The sequence below is a fragment of the Dermacentor andersoni genome, chromosome 7, assembly GCF_023375885.2.
Source record: "Dermacentor andersoni chromosome 7, qqDerAnde1_hic_scaffold, whole genome shotgun sequence".
Lineage (NCBI taxonomy): Eukaryota > Metazoa > Arthropoda > Arachnida > Ixodida > Ixodidae > Dermacentor > Dermacentor andersoni.
The window spans coordinates 144,117,119-144,133,991 of NC_092820.1; the positions used below are offsets into that span (position 1 = coordinate 144,117,119).

The 16,873-nt window shown below is 51.4% G+C and overlaps 1 protein-coding gene across 1 annotated transcript; it reads left to right on the plus strand.

Annotated features, from left to right (window-relative positions):
• The first annotated feature begins 6,212 nt into the window (after positions 1-6,212).
• Positions 6,213-12,555, plus strand: LOC126533700 (sodium-dependent proline transporter-like). Its single transcript, XM_050180888.3, has 4 exons — positions 6,213-6,599; positions 8,778-9,254; positions 10,719-11,339; positions 11,638-12,555. Exons 1-4 carry the CDS (start codon positions 6,348-6,350, stop codon positions 12,301-12,303), a joined length of 2,016 nt encoding a protein of 671 aa, XP_050036845.2. The 5' UTR covers positions 6,213-6,347; the 3' UTR covers positions 12,304-12,555.
• The last annotated feature ends 4,318 nt before the right edge of the window (positions 12,556-16,873 follow it).

The following is a 16,873-nucleotide window of genomic DNA, read 5'->3' on the forward strand; positions in this document are numbered from 1 at the left end:
TCTGTCTGTCTGTCTGTCTGTCTGTCTGTCTGTCTGTCTGTCCGTCTGTCCGTCCGTCCGTCCGTCCGTCTATATATTCAGATCGAGGTCACTTTTCTTTTTTTATTTCGCATACGATACTCGACGTCGTACAGCGTTGACCGCCGAGCAAGAGCAGGATCTGTGCAACGAAGACGACGACAGCCATCTCCAGCCCGAGCCGGTTCGAGCCGGTCCACTGCGACGGACGCGGCGAGCGAAGAGGCGGAGGGGGGGAGGGGGGTGCAGGGCAGCAAGCAAAGGCGCGCGCGCGCTTTAGCTCGGGGGCCCCCTTCCTAGACGTTCCCATGGCAACCAGTTGTGCGCGCCTTTGCCTTGCCTTCTTTGCCTTGTTTTTCATCGCCGCGCTCGAAGCAGCATTCCGTCGGAGGAAAATTGCGCGACGACCGGGCCTGCCGCCGTTTCGCCGGCTCGCTCTCAGACAGCGCGAGGCAGCGGCAGCGACAACACAAATAAACGCGCGCTCTCCGTAACGCGCTCGCTGTGGGCCTGGATTACGAGAGGAGCGAACTTGCGACAGTGATGCTCGCGTCGCACTTGTGTGTTTCCTTTTTTTATCTCTCCGAGTTCTCGCTACAGGATAGGGCATCCGCGAGTAGTCAACAACACGTGTCTCAATAGAAGTCTTGTAGACCTTGAGGCCCAAACGTCCTGTAGACGTTGTGTTAAATACATCAGTAACCCGTACAAGGACGAAACAGAAAGAAAATGTAGAGAAGACTATATTGAAGCGACACACAAGGAGAACGGCCTGAGCGAGCGCTCTCTAGCCTAGCACGTGTGATAAAGTGTCATAATAGAAGCCTTGTAGTCTCCGAAAGGTTGACCTTTAGTAGACGTTGTGCGAAATATATCATTAGCTCATAGAAGGCACACAAACAGGGGAAGATTGTATTGGAGAGAGATACAAAGGGGCTCACTTGAGCAAGAACACTCTATCCTGGTAATCTTCGTGGTGCAAGTGTCATAATAAAGGTCATGCGGACTTCAAACTGCAGACTTCTAATAGACGTTGCTTGAAACATATGATTATCTTATAGAAGGTAAACAAAGAGGGAGAATATAAGAAAGGAAACGTATTGAGGTTGGCCTGAGCGTGCGTTTCTAGCTTTGTTCTTTGGATTGCGGAAAATACCACACTAGAAGTCATGTAGACTTCAAGGGCCAGACTTTAGTAGACGTTAAGTGAAACATATCTGTTTCTCAAAGAAGACCAACGAAGCGGGAGACACATCAGAGGGAGAGACGAAGAGCTAGATTTGGGCCAGCCCGCTGTATCGGAAGAAGGAAAAGGGAAGAACAAAAGAAGCTGAGTACAATGATGACGGAAGAGGAGAAAACGTAAAGATAGGTAAGCAACATTGCAGCATTTCTGGAATTGCCATTTCGCTAGGGTGTCGTAAAAGAACGCACAAACCAATTTTCACTGCCAATGTGATACTCATTCTAACAGAGGCTGATGAGTTAAACGCTACCAAAATTATTTAACGATGAAGCTTACATTGCCCCTATAATATCTCCACTTCATTTGGCACTTTGTGTGCATGAAACCAGTACAATCGCGTTTTTTTTTTCTTGTCGTGATTTATCTGTCGGTATGCCATCGACTGTCAGAAACGAATGGTAGCAGTTTGATGACCATCTTGTTTTAATTTAACTGGGCAAAACACTACGCAGGACACAAGGAAAAAATATTAGACAGACTCAAATGTAGTTGCCGTCTACGTGATTCATATGAGCCATGGCTTGTCGAGAACGGTTGTACGAATAATGTAACTGTGGTGTAGCGAAAGGCTCTGTACAGATCATATGCTTTAGGGAGGCTTATATTTATGATAAGCCCGAAAGATCGTTTTTAATGGCGAGGTATAAAGATTGAAAGCAAACTAAAACCCAGTGGGGCACTTACCGAGTCGTCCCAGTGTACGTACCCCATGTGCATGCCCAGTTGCCCCTGTGGTACATAATTTTATACTGCACAATCACCGACGCCGGCTCACCGAAACGGTGACACACCCAGCCCACCCGCCAAAAAAAAAATGGTTGCTCCAGTCGGAGATATATGTTTCGCATTAAAAGGGAATTTACAAACACGAGCACAGACTGTCAATTATAATTCGTTGGAGAAATACAACCACACTTAAAGTGAAAGGGAAACGGAAACACATGTCAAGGGCGATATACAATTAGATATATTGAAGAGATTAAAAAATTTATTGGCTAAAGAAGGAGTCGGTTAAAGCAGAGCAGGGGCAAATGGAGATCGCATACATGGGCTCTTGTCCCGCAGTGGACTAAAGTAAGCCCACGGTAATGACGACAGTAATGATGATGGTAATGATTAGGATGATGATAACAGCTACTCGGCGACTCGGTAACAGACACGTTAAGGGTATGTAAGGTGTAGCCACTAGAACTAAGAAGGCAGAGGTATCGACTTAAGTTGTTTTTCTTACATTTCTTTAATATTGTAAGGAAGGTTAACCATAAAGTCGCATGCATGAAGTAGGCTCATAAACTATGACCACGAACAACCCGTCGCAAGCCCGCTCCGATTTGTCTCACTTTTTCTTTTTCTCTGAGGCTACAAACTGACCGAATAGTTTGCCGAACGACGCAGTGACAGAAGAATGGCACGCGTTATTCAGAACACTGCGTAGATAAGCATTTCGATAAATGTGCCTTCTCTCGTTTGTTCATCACTTGTTAAATGTATGCGTGTTTGTCTTTCTCAACAAAGGATCCAAAGTATGAATAAACAATTAAATTTAAAAAATGCATATATCAGGATCGTGACTGCGATTTGCGCTTCAAGACGAAACCAAATGTCCAATAGTGTACACTCAGTCGCGTTGGAAATCGCGCTCCGGTTGGACATTCCGTCTCGTTGGTCATTGCGCATTGCCGATCACGTGAACCGTTGGACTTGCTGGATTTGTTGGTCTTGCTGGACATTCATGCTCTTCCACAAGAACAACTTTTAGGGCAAGTTGGTGGTCAGGCTTGCTGTAGATCCTTGTTTTGGCGAGTGGTCTAGAACGTGAAAAAAGGACAGAGGAGAGACAGCGAAGCAGTGAAGTCACTGCAGATGGCGATTCACTGTCTCTCATCTGTATCTTTCTTTATTTTTATTTTCACGTTCTAAACCGCGGTCCAAAACGAGAATGTACAGCAATTCACGCTATTAATCGATCTATAATGGCTACAAAGTCATTGCCACGACGTTCGTCTGAAAGCTAAACTGTAATCATTCCGGAAATACTATTCTTCTGTTGTGTTTACCACTGTACCGTATACTGTATCCAGTATGAGTTCGTGTGTTCTTCAATCTAACATAATGAATTAGAGACTGCGCTTGTTTGTAGGTGGCTTCTCTTTTGCTTGCGTCCAGTCTGTATAACACTGCGCAGTTTCTCCACAACGAGTCGCTGCCCATCGGGTGGCGCTGCGACGTCGGATCCGCTCTCCTCCGCTGCGCTCTCTTCCTCTTTTTCCTTTCCTTTTTTTTTTTGGCAGCGAGGCCAGCGAAGAGCCTCTCCTTCCCCAGGGACAGCCGCTTCCTTTTCGCCGAACCGCAGGCGTGACCTACTTCCGGGCCTCGAGGAATATCGATCAGACGCCGGGCCTCCCAAGCAGATGCGCCTCCCCCCCCCCTCCTTTCTTCCTTCCAGCATTCTCGCCAGCAGCAGCAGTAGCGGCCGCGGCTGCAAGAAGCAGCAAGTAGCGGAAGCGCGCTGGCGACAGCAGCGCCACGGCAGCGGCAGCGGAGAGCGCGGGAACACTCGCCCGGGGGAAGACGGGACGGCGCGGCGCAGGACTGGGCGCTCTTCCCTCGTTGCCTCCCGTCGGTCCACACAGAGTGCGGTCGGACGGCTTCATAACGAAGTGCGTGGAGCCTCCGAAAACACGGGTTACACAGGTCACTTCGGCGCGACGGTAGTGTCCCGCACCACTCGTGCTAGAAGCGGGACAGAATTATTACTTCGTTATACAGAACATTCGTTGGGGGGGTGTTCGACTGTACAAGTGCTATAAATCATCGTGCGACTTCTTGTACACTCTGACGAACGCTCGACTCGATCCTTTTCGGAGTTAACTCGAAAGCGATTGCTTAAAGTGTTCATTCCTGATAGGACGTCGCATGCATGCGCAAGTTTAGGGAAGAGTGTTAAAGCCCAAACCCCACCAGAGCAATCTTGTGCGCGAGGACGACGAGCGACAGCTTCGAGCAGCGAAACGGACGGTCGCGTGAACAGGTCACTCGTTCATGTCGCTCGATCGCTCGATTCTGGAAATCTACGTCGCCCGGAAGTGCTATGAGCGACTAGCCAATATTGCCAAGCCCGAACAGGATGTACATCAATAGAGTACTGTAGTGTGTAGGCAGATCTGCTCCTTGGGAATCAAGCACCGTCTCCCTATACCTACTACGCGAATATACATATACTCGCGTACAACTTTTCTTCGCTGTGAAGTGAAGGATGCAGAATCAAAGCGCGCCTCTTCTATCGCTGCCGGCAGTAGTCCCACAGTGCCTCATACAGGTCGTAGTTTTGGCACGTAAAACCCCATAATTTAATTTTTTTAGTTCTCTTTTTCACTTTTTCTCACGTGGGAAATAGAGAACAATACGTTTTTTTTCTCACAGCACCTAATTTGATTAGGTACATGGCATTCACCAGTCACCTACTGATTTTTTGTGTATTATTTTGTTGCCCTTTCGAGTTTTCGCGCATCCGAGGACGTAGCACGTTTTACACATTCCTCAAAGGTAATATGGCGCTCACATATTCTAGTGAGTGTACGTCACTTGCTGTCCCTCCAGTCAACTCCACTGCGAGGCTGTTGACCCACTTCAGCAACAAGAGACTTGTCGAAACACACAAAGAAGTGTTTGCAACGCCTACGCGGAAATCGGGCAATACCGTCTGGAAATCGCGATCGTCGGCGTGTACAAACGAGCACAGCAGGCTGACCCGACACCAATGTCGGTTGGGCGTCGTAGTCCCAACCGACACCGAGGTTCATACGGCCGCTTTGGGGGCTCCGACGCAGGCTGTGTTGCAAGAACTCGGTACACGTATCGTATGTGAATAAACATTGATAAATTCACGCCGAGTTATTCGCCTCTGCCTTCACTAAAGTAAAGAAGTTGTGCAACAAGCCCGGAGAAATCCTGCGCCTTATAATTATCTCAGGCGCTCTCCAGGGGCCTCCATTTGCCGTTGTAAGTTTAACCAGCAGACATAGCGAAGGAGCTATAATAGAGATATTTGCGTCGCAGGTAAAAAGCGTACATAACGGCCCATGAGTCTCTAGACGCAGACGCTCCTTGATTCGCGGCGCGGTGTGCTTCCCGTCCCTTCCGTGCGGCGGCGCTGCAGCAGACCGCTGAGTTTTTGGCAAACGCAAAGCCGTCGCAGCCCAAGACACGCCTGTGGGTACGGTGGCCTAGTGGGTGCTGTTGTGTTGTGGTAGTTAGCAGTAGGTAGTATAGTGGTGTGTAGTGAGCAATCGGTTGTTTCTACTCGGCCAGGCAGCGGAAGCCAGCACATGTAAAGTCGATGTTTGTTTGTTTGTTTGTTTGTTTGTTTGTTTGTTTGTTTGTTTGTTTGTTTGTTTGTTTGTTTGTTTGTTTGTTTGGCACCCGTCGCGTTATCACCATCATTGCTCGCGTTGCCGTCAGTATATAGCTATCGCTGTTCAGGCTTTCCTATGAGGGACCCTCTGCAATGCCCTCGGGCGCGTTTATGTTTCCGGTTATATTTTTCCTAGAATTACATAATTTGCAACAATAAGTTTGATCTATCCTTGCGCGTCATTCCTGTTTGTGTTGTTTGAGATCCTATACACCTCTGCAACACTGAAACCAGAGAATGTTTCATTGGCACTTACGACTATGATGACGGTGATAACGATCGCAGCGACGATGACGTTCAATTATGGCACGTGACCACTACGGAAAGTGGCCTAAAAACAGGGTAACCGGACTAAAGAAATAAAATGAGCACTGAAGGAAAAATGCAAAAAAAAATTGCTACAGCAAGGCAATAACTATCGGTCGGTGAGAAGCCAGACTCACGGGTCTAAACCAACAAAAGACGATCGAACAACTGTACATTCGAATGACGACAAAGAAGCGCCGGTGGTTGCGCACGCGCCATGCACGCGCTCTCTCGTTCGCCATCCGCGCTCGAGGTCCGCCGCAACCATTAGTCGAGCGTCTTGGCCTTCCGGGTGTTCTCGACGCCTAGCAGCATCACCGTCTTCGTCCAAAGTGCCCGCGGGGACGCGAACCGAGACTCGGCATGAACGAGCGGAAGGAGAAGTGGTCCAGCAGCCTGGAGTTCGTGTGCTCCTGCATCGGCTACTCCGTGGGCCTGGGCAACCTGTGGCGATTTCCGTACGTGGCGTACAAGTACGGCGGCTCGGCATTCGTGCTGCCCTACGTGGTCGTCAACCTGCTCATCGGCCGGCCCATCTACTACTTCGAGCTCCTGATGGGACAGTTCTGCGGCCGCGGTCCCCTAGGCGTCTTCCGCATGTCGCCCATGTTGCAGGTGAGCCCGTGGCGTAGCCAGAAATTTTTCTTTGGAGGAAGGGAGGGGGGCGGGGGGACCCGCACTTGACCGTGGACTGAGAGTGGGAGGAGTAGGAGGGGACGCTGGGCAAGCCGCATACTATGCACAGCAATTTCGGAAGTGAAGGAGAGGGGGGGGGACACGTGTCCGGTGTTTCCCCTTGGCTACGCCACTGAGGCGAGTCTCTTCACGGTGTCCTCGGTCGACCGGTGTTAGGCCTAACAGCCAGGTGTCCTGACCTGAATGCGACGCAGTGACGAGGCGAATGAGCAGATTATATATGGTGGGGAAACGTTTTGCTTATTCGGACAGGCCACTTACATAGGTTTGACGTGACCTGAGGTGCCACGTCGACATGTCACGGATGGCAAACTGCAACATGTGTGTCGCGTATTCGAATCAGGGGACGGGCACAACGGTCTATGAACAAAGGAACGCGCCCAGCTGGCGACGTGAACTGAGACAGACGCAAGTTAGAAGAAGAGAACGTTTTTTCTTTTCTTTATGTCAGCCAATATATAGCACGGCACTGAATGACGTCAGGCGCACCTCGCTAGCTGGCCACTAGCAACGCCCTACTTACAGCCTATTGAAAACGAAACCATGCAAATTGAAAGAAAAACCACACACCACAGTGAGAGTCGGCAGAAGGAGGAAGAGAATATTTTGCGATCGAGTAACACGTAATAAATATACCAACGCAAGGGAGTGAGATTATTGGAAAAGGTGAGCAATGTATTCGAGCACATTTTCATTTTGCGTCTTCTTATTGTTGCTCAGTCCCACTCACAATTTCGACTGTTTTATCGGTAAAGCATAAGTTCGTCTAGTTATAACCGACACACAGTGGACGAACCGCCAGTAGGCACCATGAAGTCACGCTTGTTTTCAACTCTGGTAAGTGACTTATTATATGCTGATGGCGCATTAACATGATGGCCGGGTTGCGTTCCGTCCAAATGTAGAAAGTCTGGCTACAATACTGCTTTCTGCTCGTGCGACTACTGTTCGTACAACGAACGATAACCCGCTGCGTTGGCTTAGCCGCTATAAGGTCTTGCGCGGCTAAGCACGAGGACGCGGGATCAAATCCCGGCCGCGGCGGCCGTATATTGATGGGTGCGAAATACAAAAAAAAAAAGAAAAAACGCCCGTGTCCCGCACATTGAGGTACGCTAAAGATCCCCTGGTGGTCAGAATTAATCCGCAGTCCCCTCACTACGGCGTGCTTCATAATCAAATCGTGGTTCTGGCACGTAAAACCCCAGAAATCAATCAATCAACGAACGGTTACTAAATATCCTCGCTTCAGCAAGTACACGCCTTCAAGAGCATAATTCCTTCATTAAATCGAAGCTCTCCCTACCTACCTACCCGGGGGTTTGGCGCCTCCGCTCAGTCCGTTTCTCGCCGTGTTGAGCGGACCGATCCAAGATGCAGTGGGCAATGGCAAACTGGCACGATCCCGAGCCAGTGTAATCCATGGTTGCGTGGATCACGTGGTGGGCTCACGTGGTAGTCACTCGGAATGCGCACATGCGACGCGTTCGTCTTTGCTTCTTACTTCAGGTGGTTTATGCCCACATAATTCCTGCCGATTTGACGCTGTTTTTGAGAATCACTATGACGATGGCCGGCAAAGAAACTGCCTTCCTTTTGGAACAACGAAGCCTGCCCATACGTGTCTAAGCCTGGCCATACATACTTGCAACTGAAGGTAGCGCAAAAAAAGAGGACGACTTCACAAGGGTGGATAGTAGAACTGTGCTTCTCCTCCGTACCTTGTGAATGTGTCTGCGCTACACATTCAGTGCTAAGTAGGCCTAACACACAGTGCCCTTCCACTCTGTGAAGAAGGGTGACCAGCGAAGCTGTGTATGTGGGCCCCTTAATGGCGAATTGCACCTCCGCCGCGGGTCGGTCCGGCATTGCACTAGCTTCGGTATCGGCCCACGTATGGGGAGGGCTTACCGCCTGCCTCACCTCCGCCGCGGCTCGGCCCGACATTGCACCATCTTCGGGAACTGCCCGCGTATGTGGAGTTTTGCGTCCACACACGGACACGATCCTGGGGGAACTTTAGCCCTTAGCAGCTATACGCCGTAAAAGTTCTCTAATCACTTAAACCCTGCCTACACACGCACACGTTTGGCGCAGGGCAACGCGTTCGGCATGATGTGGGCCGCGTTCGTGATGACCCTCTACTACCAGATGATCATCGCGTACACGGTGCTCTACTTCTACCACTCCTTCAAGACTCCGCTGCCGTGGACCGACTGCTTCGACTGGTGGGGCGTGGCCCTGGACGGATGCTTCGCGCGCCGCCGGACGGCGCGCGTTTGCGCCAGCGTCCGCAAGAGCGTCGTGCTCGCGGGCCTCAACGACACCGACGCAGAATCGCCGGTCGTGGTCACCTACGCGGGCAGCAGCGTGCTCCTGTCGCAGAGCGAGTACGAGAGCCGCTTCGCCGGCTGCGTCGACGCCGACGCCTCGTCGGTGGAAGTCTTCTACAACCGCGTGCTGCTCAACGCGTCGTCGTCCTTCGAGCAGGTCGGCTCCGTCCAGCCCAACCTGGCCATCAGCTACGCCATCTGCTGGACGATCGTCTTCCTCGCCATATTCAAGGGAATCAAGGCGAGTGTTTCTGGTTGGATCGCGGGGAGTATACGCGCGAATGGGACCCGGCGTTCGCAAATGAAGCTTAGAATCTCCCAGTGTTCCTACACTCGTACAGCCAATGCAACCAGCTCGGATCTCTACCCTACAATTTTTTTCCTCAGAAACTTGCAGGTGGCGCCGGTTAATGAGGTGCACCGTAGACGCGTAAAAATCTGTACTCACGGGATATAACTTTGCAGTGCAATAATTATTGTCGTCACTCCTGTGTTCGTCTCCTTCCTTCAACACAGAGCGCTCGGCCCGCACTCTCTCCTGTAAGAAATTCAACGGGACGCGCGTGCGATTCCTGTTTTGCGATTATCGTTTCGTGGCAAAGTTAACACCCTCCAGAATGCGGAACTTCAAATGCGTCAATATTTCTGTGCTTACCCAACGAGAAAAATGTCCGTCCGTCCCGTAACGTACGATTGCTTTCAAGATAGAGCCCACAGCAGCGAGCGACTTCGCGCTGCCTGTCGCTTCAACGCGAACAAGGCGGCGAGAACACAGCGCTCACGAAGCTTTCAGCACAAGCCGCACCCAACCATTTCGCAGATCGCTTTCAAGATATGGGCCCGCGCGCCTCTCTTCAAGGCGAAGCCATGGCGAAGCGGCGAAAACACAACACGCGGAGCTGTCCGCAATCGGCACACACTGTTCGCATCGCAGGTCGCTTTCAAGACACGGTCCGCGTGTCCGTGCCGTATACGCAGTCGCCGCCGGTGTACGTTTGATCAGGGTTCGTAATTGTTTGACGCGGATGGACAAGTCGCCAAACAGCGATAATGGCGTATAATGATAGCAACGTCGTCAGCGCACCTGGCGCAGCTATATATATCTCCAGTACTTTGCTTGCGTCATCAATGCACCTCGCGCCGCCGTCTGCACCACTTCGCGTCGCCGCAGAGCCGTCGTTTGTACTGGCCGGATCAAGTTTCACAACGTCGATAATGACACCCGGTTGCGTGGAGATGAGCAAGTGGCACAATGCTTACGCATACTTAGACAACGCCGAAAGGAGTTTCTGCGTGAATTTTGTTAAGCACGCTGTTATTCTCCCAACTATGCACTCTTTCCGCTTCCTCGCACTACAAGTGGTCGACAAGATGTGCGTGGTGACAGCGAAAGCCGCCACACGCGCCATCCTAACCTTCACGCTCCCCGCACAGATGGTCGCCAATATCTTCATAGTGACAGCGACAGCCAAATAAGCGTCATTCTAACGCCCATCATGCAGGTGGTCTGCAAGGTGATCATGGTGACAGCGCCAGCGCACTAAGCGTCATTCTAACAGTCACGCTTCTCGCGCAGGGTCTGGTCGGCAAGGTAGTCATTGTAACCGCGACAACACAATAAGTGTCATCATTCTAACGGTCATGTATGGGTGGTCGTGGGGACAGCGGCAGCCCAATAAGCGTCATTCTAACGCTCATCGTGCAGGTGATCGGCAAGGTGGTTGTGATCACAGCGATGGCCCCGTACGTCATCCTGACCGTCCTGCTCGTACGCGGCGTCACTCTGCCCGGCGCCAGCCTCGGCCTGCGGTACCTGCTGGTGCCGCAGTGGGACTCTCTCTTGAGCCCCGACGTATGGCGCGCGGCCACCGAGCAGGCCTTCTACTCGCTGAGCATCGGCACCGGCGGCCTTCTCGTGTACGGCAGCTACCAGCCGTTCCGCACGGCGACCGTATCGTCGAGCGCGGCGTTCGTCTGCGTCGCCGATCTGCTGACCAGCGCGTTCGCGTCCATCGTCGTCTTCTCGGTGCTGGGAAACATGGCGCACGCGCTGGACATTCCCGTGGCCGACGTGGTCGCCGCGGGTCCGGGGCTCGCCTTCGTCACGTACCCCGAGGCGCTCTCCCTGATACCGTTCCCGAACCTGTGGTCGGCGCTGTTCTTCGCCATGCTCTTCTTCCTGGGCATCAGCTCGGAGATAGGCTGCTGCGAGTTCCTGACCGACTCCATCCGGGAACTCTTCCCATCCCTCGCCAGGCACCGCGCGCTGACCGCCTTCATGTACTGCTCGGGCTGCTTCCTCGTCGGACTCGTACTGTGCACGCAGGTTGGAACTGCTTATTGATTGATTGATTGATTGATTGATTGATTGATTGATTGATTGATTGATTGATTGATTGATTGATTGATTGATTGATTGATTGATTGCGGACGGACAGATAGCTAGATAGCCCCCGGAAAGTGCGTGAAGTGCCCTGAGAATGCTAGCGCATTAAAACGAAACTGCGCGTATCAACACCACACGTAGGGCGACAAGACGAGTCCTGGCCAGATATTTGCGGCTACTAAACCACCAGCATGCAGATAAATGGCAGTAAGTAACCTCCTGTACTGGACATCCACAGGTGGGTCTGTACGTCATTACCATCCTGGACAACTACCTGGGAGGCCTTATCATGCTGATCGCCTGCTTGGCCGAGACGATCATATTTGCCTGGATCTACGGAATGAACCGGATCTGCTTGGACATCACCTTCATGACGGGCTCCTGTCCAAGCTACTTCGTCCTGATCGCCTTCAAGTACTGCGCGCCCGTCGTCCTGGGTAGCTTCCTCGTGTACACCCTGTACGTCTTCCCGAGGAGCACCGTGGGCGACTACCTGCTGCCCCTGTGGGCCGACGTGTTCGGCTGGGTGCTGGCCGTGGTGGGACTTGCGCCCTTGTTCATAGTCGCCGCGGTCAAGCTCGTGCAGTGCGGGTTCAGCTGGCATCGGGCCGCTGACCCCGATTCCGACTGGGGTCCCGAGGAGTTCAAGCACCGGCTGCCGTACCGAGAGCGGCTGTACGAAGCGGGCTTCGCCGAACCGCCCCGTTTCCTCGTGGCGTCTCCGCCGGCTGCCCTCGCGGCGACGGCCAAGACGACTCCCAATGCGTCTGCGAGCGTCGCCGCGAGGACGATGACGACTTCTGCGGGCACTGCTCAGCTGGACCACTGGCGGCGACCACTGCAGACTTCGACCGCGGACGGGGACCGGAAGGTGGCCTCCACGTCGTCCAAGGGGTGGCTGTGAAATAGTCGGGACTCCGCGGATGACACTGCGCAGTGACTTTGCCCAACTGAGAGATGGCGGCGTATGGCGAATAGGGTGCGCATCCATTTTGATGATAACGGCGAGATAACATCTTTATAAAGGAAGAAGAAAAGCGTCAGTTTTAATACTTGCTTCTCTTTTCTGCTCTGTCACGGCGTTTTCGCGACGTGACCATCAGAATGTCCAATTGCCCGTGGGCCAACAATAAATGCGCTTTGTTTAGTGTGTGTATTAACGTTGATCTATCCGTCAGATCTATATAGGTCAGATGGCAGATGTATACGACTGTATACATAGGGATGCGGCATTGTAGACGATTGAGGTTCGACCTAAACGCCCGTTTGGGTTCTACCCTGATAAACAGTTCGACATAACGCAATTTGTCTATGCTCCTCCTCTTCAACGGTTCAAAGGGCGCCCAAGATGCTAGCGCCAGTTCAAATATTATAGTGGCGCTTTAATTGCTGCAACTAATGTTGGTGTATTTAACAATAAAAAAAATCTTGCACCATTTCACTTTGTGAAGGTGGATCATCAGCGAAGCTGTCTAGCACACGACGAAGACGTGACACGAAATTGTGAGAAATGTACGAACACATTTATTGTCTATATGAGTGGTCATTGTGACGAAAGGCGCAAATATCTGTGCACAGATATTTTTATACATCCCCGTTCATTCGTGTTATGCATTCGTTATATACATTTGTGTTTTCATTTCGCGATATATCGGGACAAATAATTTGAGACCAAGGTCACCACACCGCCTGGCAGTGGGCCAGTGCCGTCAGCGCCTTCGCAGAGGGAGGGGCAATGTGGGAACGCTGGCTTGATGATCGGCAACGGAGCCAACTGTGGACGGAAATGACGACGACGAACGCGCGAGCAGTGGCACGAGCCATTGCTGATGATGATACTTTTTGCTCACCCATATTTGTTGACGGACACGAAAAATGCACAGAACTCTAGCCATACACAGCTTAGCTATAAAAAATTGGCAGTGGCTTAGCTCAGCTATGCCAGGATATACGTAGCGTAAAGGTACGGTTATGTTTGGTCAATTTTCCAGTCTTTTGCGCCGACTGGCGGCGGCTCGACTCTCCTCCATGTCGAGCGCGCTGCATCAACCGTCCCTCCCGCGCATTTATACGCACGGTGCGCCCTCCTCGCGCATGCGCAGTGCCACGCGGCACCGAAATCGTGAAGACGCGTTGTGCGACGTTATCGGCGCGCGGGCGAGCGTCGTTAGACGCCCTGGGCGTCGGAGCGCGTTGGCCTGGTTGGCCGCATCTGGTCACGTTGGCGGCGCCAGTGCGTCGAACCATGGGTCGAACTATAGGCGCTGTTGTTCTCGCCAACGTGACGTAACGTGTGCGCGCGTTCACGCTACGTCAGACTATATTTAGGCCGCAAATGCAGCAGCGGACGCACACGGCGCCGGCGCGTCTGCGGAGACTGCGACGTCACACGTCTGAAATGAGCCGCAGTCGGCGGCGGCGAGGGCGACGCATGCGCAGTATGGCAAGCGCACACGCACGCGAAGCTCGGCTCCAACCCGCGTAGTGTAGCTTTACGCTACAAAATGGATGCCAACTGGGCGCTCCCAAGTGCTCTGTGGCACTTCTCCCGCGAGAAAGCGAGCGTATAAAGGCCTCAATAAATTGATACTTTTTTGTGTGAGTAAAGAGCGAGTACGTTGTCCTGGTTACAACTTAAGGGACTTTAGCTAAGTTTAATGGCTATATCACATTTTACGCGTATATGCCCCGTCAGTCAAATCGGCGAGATTGTGTTTGTCGCAGCGCCAGAAACGAAAGTTGGAGGACAAAGACGCCTGGAGGTGGTGAATAGAATCGCAGCCTTCGCGCATGCTCCGTTTGTATTAACGCGACAGCGTTAAGGAGCTCGTGTCGCAGAAAAGCCGGTGTCGTCGGCGTCGGCGGCGTTGGCCGTCAGCGAAAAATCTAGGAAGGCAATTTTTTGACGCCGCGGTGCTGGCTGTGCATGTTCGTGGCGTCTCTTCTTTGTGTGTGTAGCAATATGCGCTTTCCCTGCGGCACACCAGGCGTCGCACCGTCGACATCAATGTCTAAGTGAAACATCACTTTACCTTTTACAGCGACGCTGTATATGACTACCCGATTCGTCAGTCCGTCTGTCGCCTGTACGCCGAAAACTCTTCCAGCACAACCACATGCGCATGCGCAAAAAAGAAAGAGAGAGAGACGCGCGATTGGCTGCGCCAGTAGTGAATGTCATTGCTCTCCGTCGCAGCCGAGAGCGCGCGCGCAGCAGTTTCTCCCCGGCTCTGAAATGGGTAGGCCGCGCGTCATGCGTACTCCCGAAGAGCAGGCAGCTTTCGATCAGCAAAGCCGCGAGCAGAAATGGGAACGAGCTCGCCTACGCCATGCCGATGCTGCAGCCCTGGCACAAGAACAGGCTCGTGCAGCCGAGCGCAGGCCCGTACCCAAGGGGAGGGGGCCGCAACACAAGGTAACCTTTCTATACAAAGTATGGGGGGGAGGCAGTGTTTCTTTACTAGTACAAATGTCAATAGTGCCTATCATTCGCCATAAAGACGCGTAAACCCGCAAAAGAGACATGAAATAAGGTGTATCTCACGGGTACTCCTGTGAGATACACCTCTCCTTTACTTGACAAACAAGGAACCACATCTAATGGACGCGCGCAGCAAAGAAGCGCAAGAAGAAGATTGCCAAGAACAAGTAAACAAGCGAAAGTGTAAATAAAGATTTCTAGTTGCATTTTGCTGAATTAGCTCTGAAAGAATTGTAGAGAAATACATATTTGAGGAACAATCACAGTTCTTTTGCATACCTTGATTACAGCTCTACCAAGTTAAGTGCCAAAACCGACTCGTATTGTTATTTTGGAAGTTGGGTAACTATGCGTGGCTTCCAGGCCCGTACAACCGCGTGGTGCGCAGGACGCTGCAGTTCTAGACGTGCTGCGCCCACCGCGGAAGGTTAGAAAAACGCCCCCATTAGCACAGCAGGGAAGAGGATACGTCAGGCGGCTAGACTGATAACTGTAGAAGCGTCATTCAAAACACACGGAATTATTTTCAACTTCCGGTGACGTCTTCTCTACTTCGTGTTTAAATAAAAGATGTTGACCCATAAATCTATTTACAAACAATTTTCCCTTTTCCTCCCTGTTCGGCTGTTGCCTTGGCTTTCTCCCTTAGCACATCGCTTAATTTCTCATCTCCTTGAGACTCTTGTTTCCAGTTGCCAACTTTGCACGAAAAGTGCTGTACAATAATGGAAAAACCAGACGAGGTAACGGGTGACAGTCATATTGCTGATGGGTTGAACGGTTATTGCAGGGTCTGATGATGTACGCTGTTTCGCAATATTTTATTTTCCACCTTATTATAAGCTGTATCGAGGATATGTGGTTCCGACGATTTGCCAGCGTCGCGGCGGGCCGTCACTCGAGGAAACAATGAAGCAAAAGGAAAAGTTAAACGCAACTGGCGTTTTCTCCAGCCGCAACTCGTCCCACGAGCATACAGACGAGCTAACTACGAACCGAATCCCTTTGCTGGTCCTTGGATTAGTCTAAGCAAAGAAGGTTGAACTAACGAAGCAAAAGCGATGCGCGTGACCGTTGCAACACATGGTGGCAACTGAAAGCACCTCGAGTTAAATGCGCGGGCTCCGAATCAATGAGAAAACTGGCTTTCACACCACAGGAGATTCCGATAACTACCGCCATCCAAAAGGAGTGAAAAGGGCAGCGAAATGTTAACCGCCGAATAGTTGTGAAGTCTCAAGATTAATTTGTAGGCCCTTTAGGAATGTGTGGTGGCATGGGCGAGGGGGGGGGGGGGGGTATGCCGCTTAATTTCGGGGTAGGCCCGGGCCCCCCCGGGCCCCTCCTTGGGTGCGTGCCTGGCCGAGCGCAAGCAGCAACTACGTACCGTGAATCCGGCAGCCTACCAAACCGTCGTTTAATTAACCGACGGGATTAACCCAGTGATAAACACCGGGGTCGCACGTTCCAGCTTCGCTGGTTAACTACCTGTACGGAGTGCTTGGGACACAGTGTGACTAAACATTCTATAAATTTGTACTGGCTTGTTCCTGATTTGTTCTCTTTTGTTTGTATGCATTGTATTGCCCCTCCGCTTGGACTGAAAGGTCTGCAGTATGTACTAAATAAATAAATATGCGCCTTCACTTGTTTGTACTTCTAAAGACACATCAAAAAGCTTATCGGTAAGCCAGCCAAGTGCATCAGAACTGTTTTTTCTAGGCAAGCCCTATTCTGAAATCTAATACCCCTTAAGGAAATCGAGTTCCCGTTTTCCCATTACGTTGGCAAGCCACAGCAGGATCAAAAGTAAAGCTGTGGTTTAAAGAAATAAACAAAACAATCGAGCAAGTCGCAACAATCGTAAGTTAGCACCTTCGCGTTTTTCTTTTTTTCTTTCAAAATATAGTGATTTGATCCACGACCCGGTGACATTGTCCCCCTGAAAAAAATTAAATTACACAGATGCCATTGAAGATGATTGTCAAGGTGA

Coding starts and splice junctions, on each gene's coding strand:
- LOC126533700 (XM_050180888.3), top strand. CDS start 6,348: ATGAACGAGCGGAAGGAGAAGTGGTCCAGCAGCCTGGAGTTCGTGTGC. Junction 6,600..8,777: donor GCATGTCGCCCATGTTGCAG/GTGAGCCCGTGG, acceptor CGTTTGGCGCAG/GGCAACGCGTTCGGCATGAT. Junction 11,340..11,637: donor GACTCGTACTGTGCACGCAG/GTTGGAACTGCT, acceptor GGACATCCACAG/GTGGGTCTGTACGTCATTAC.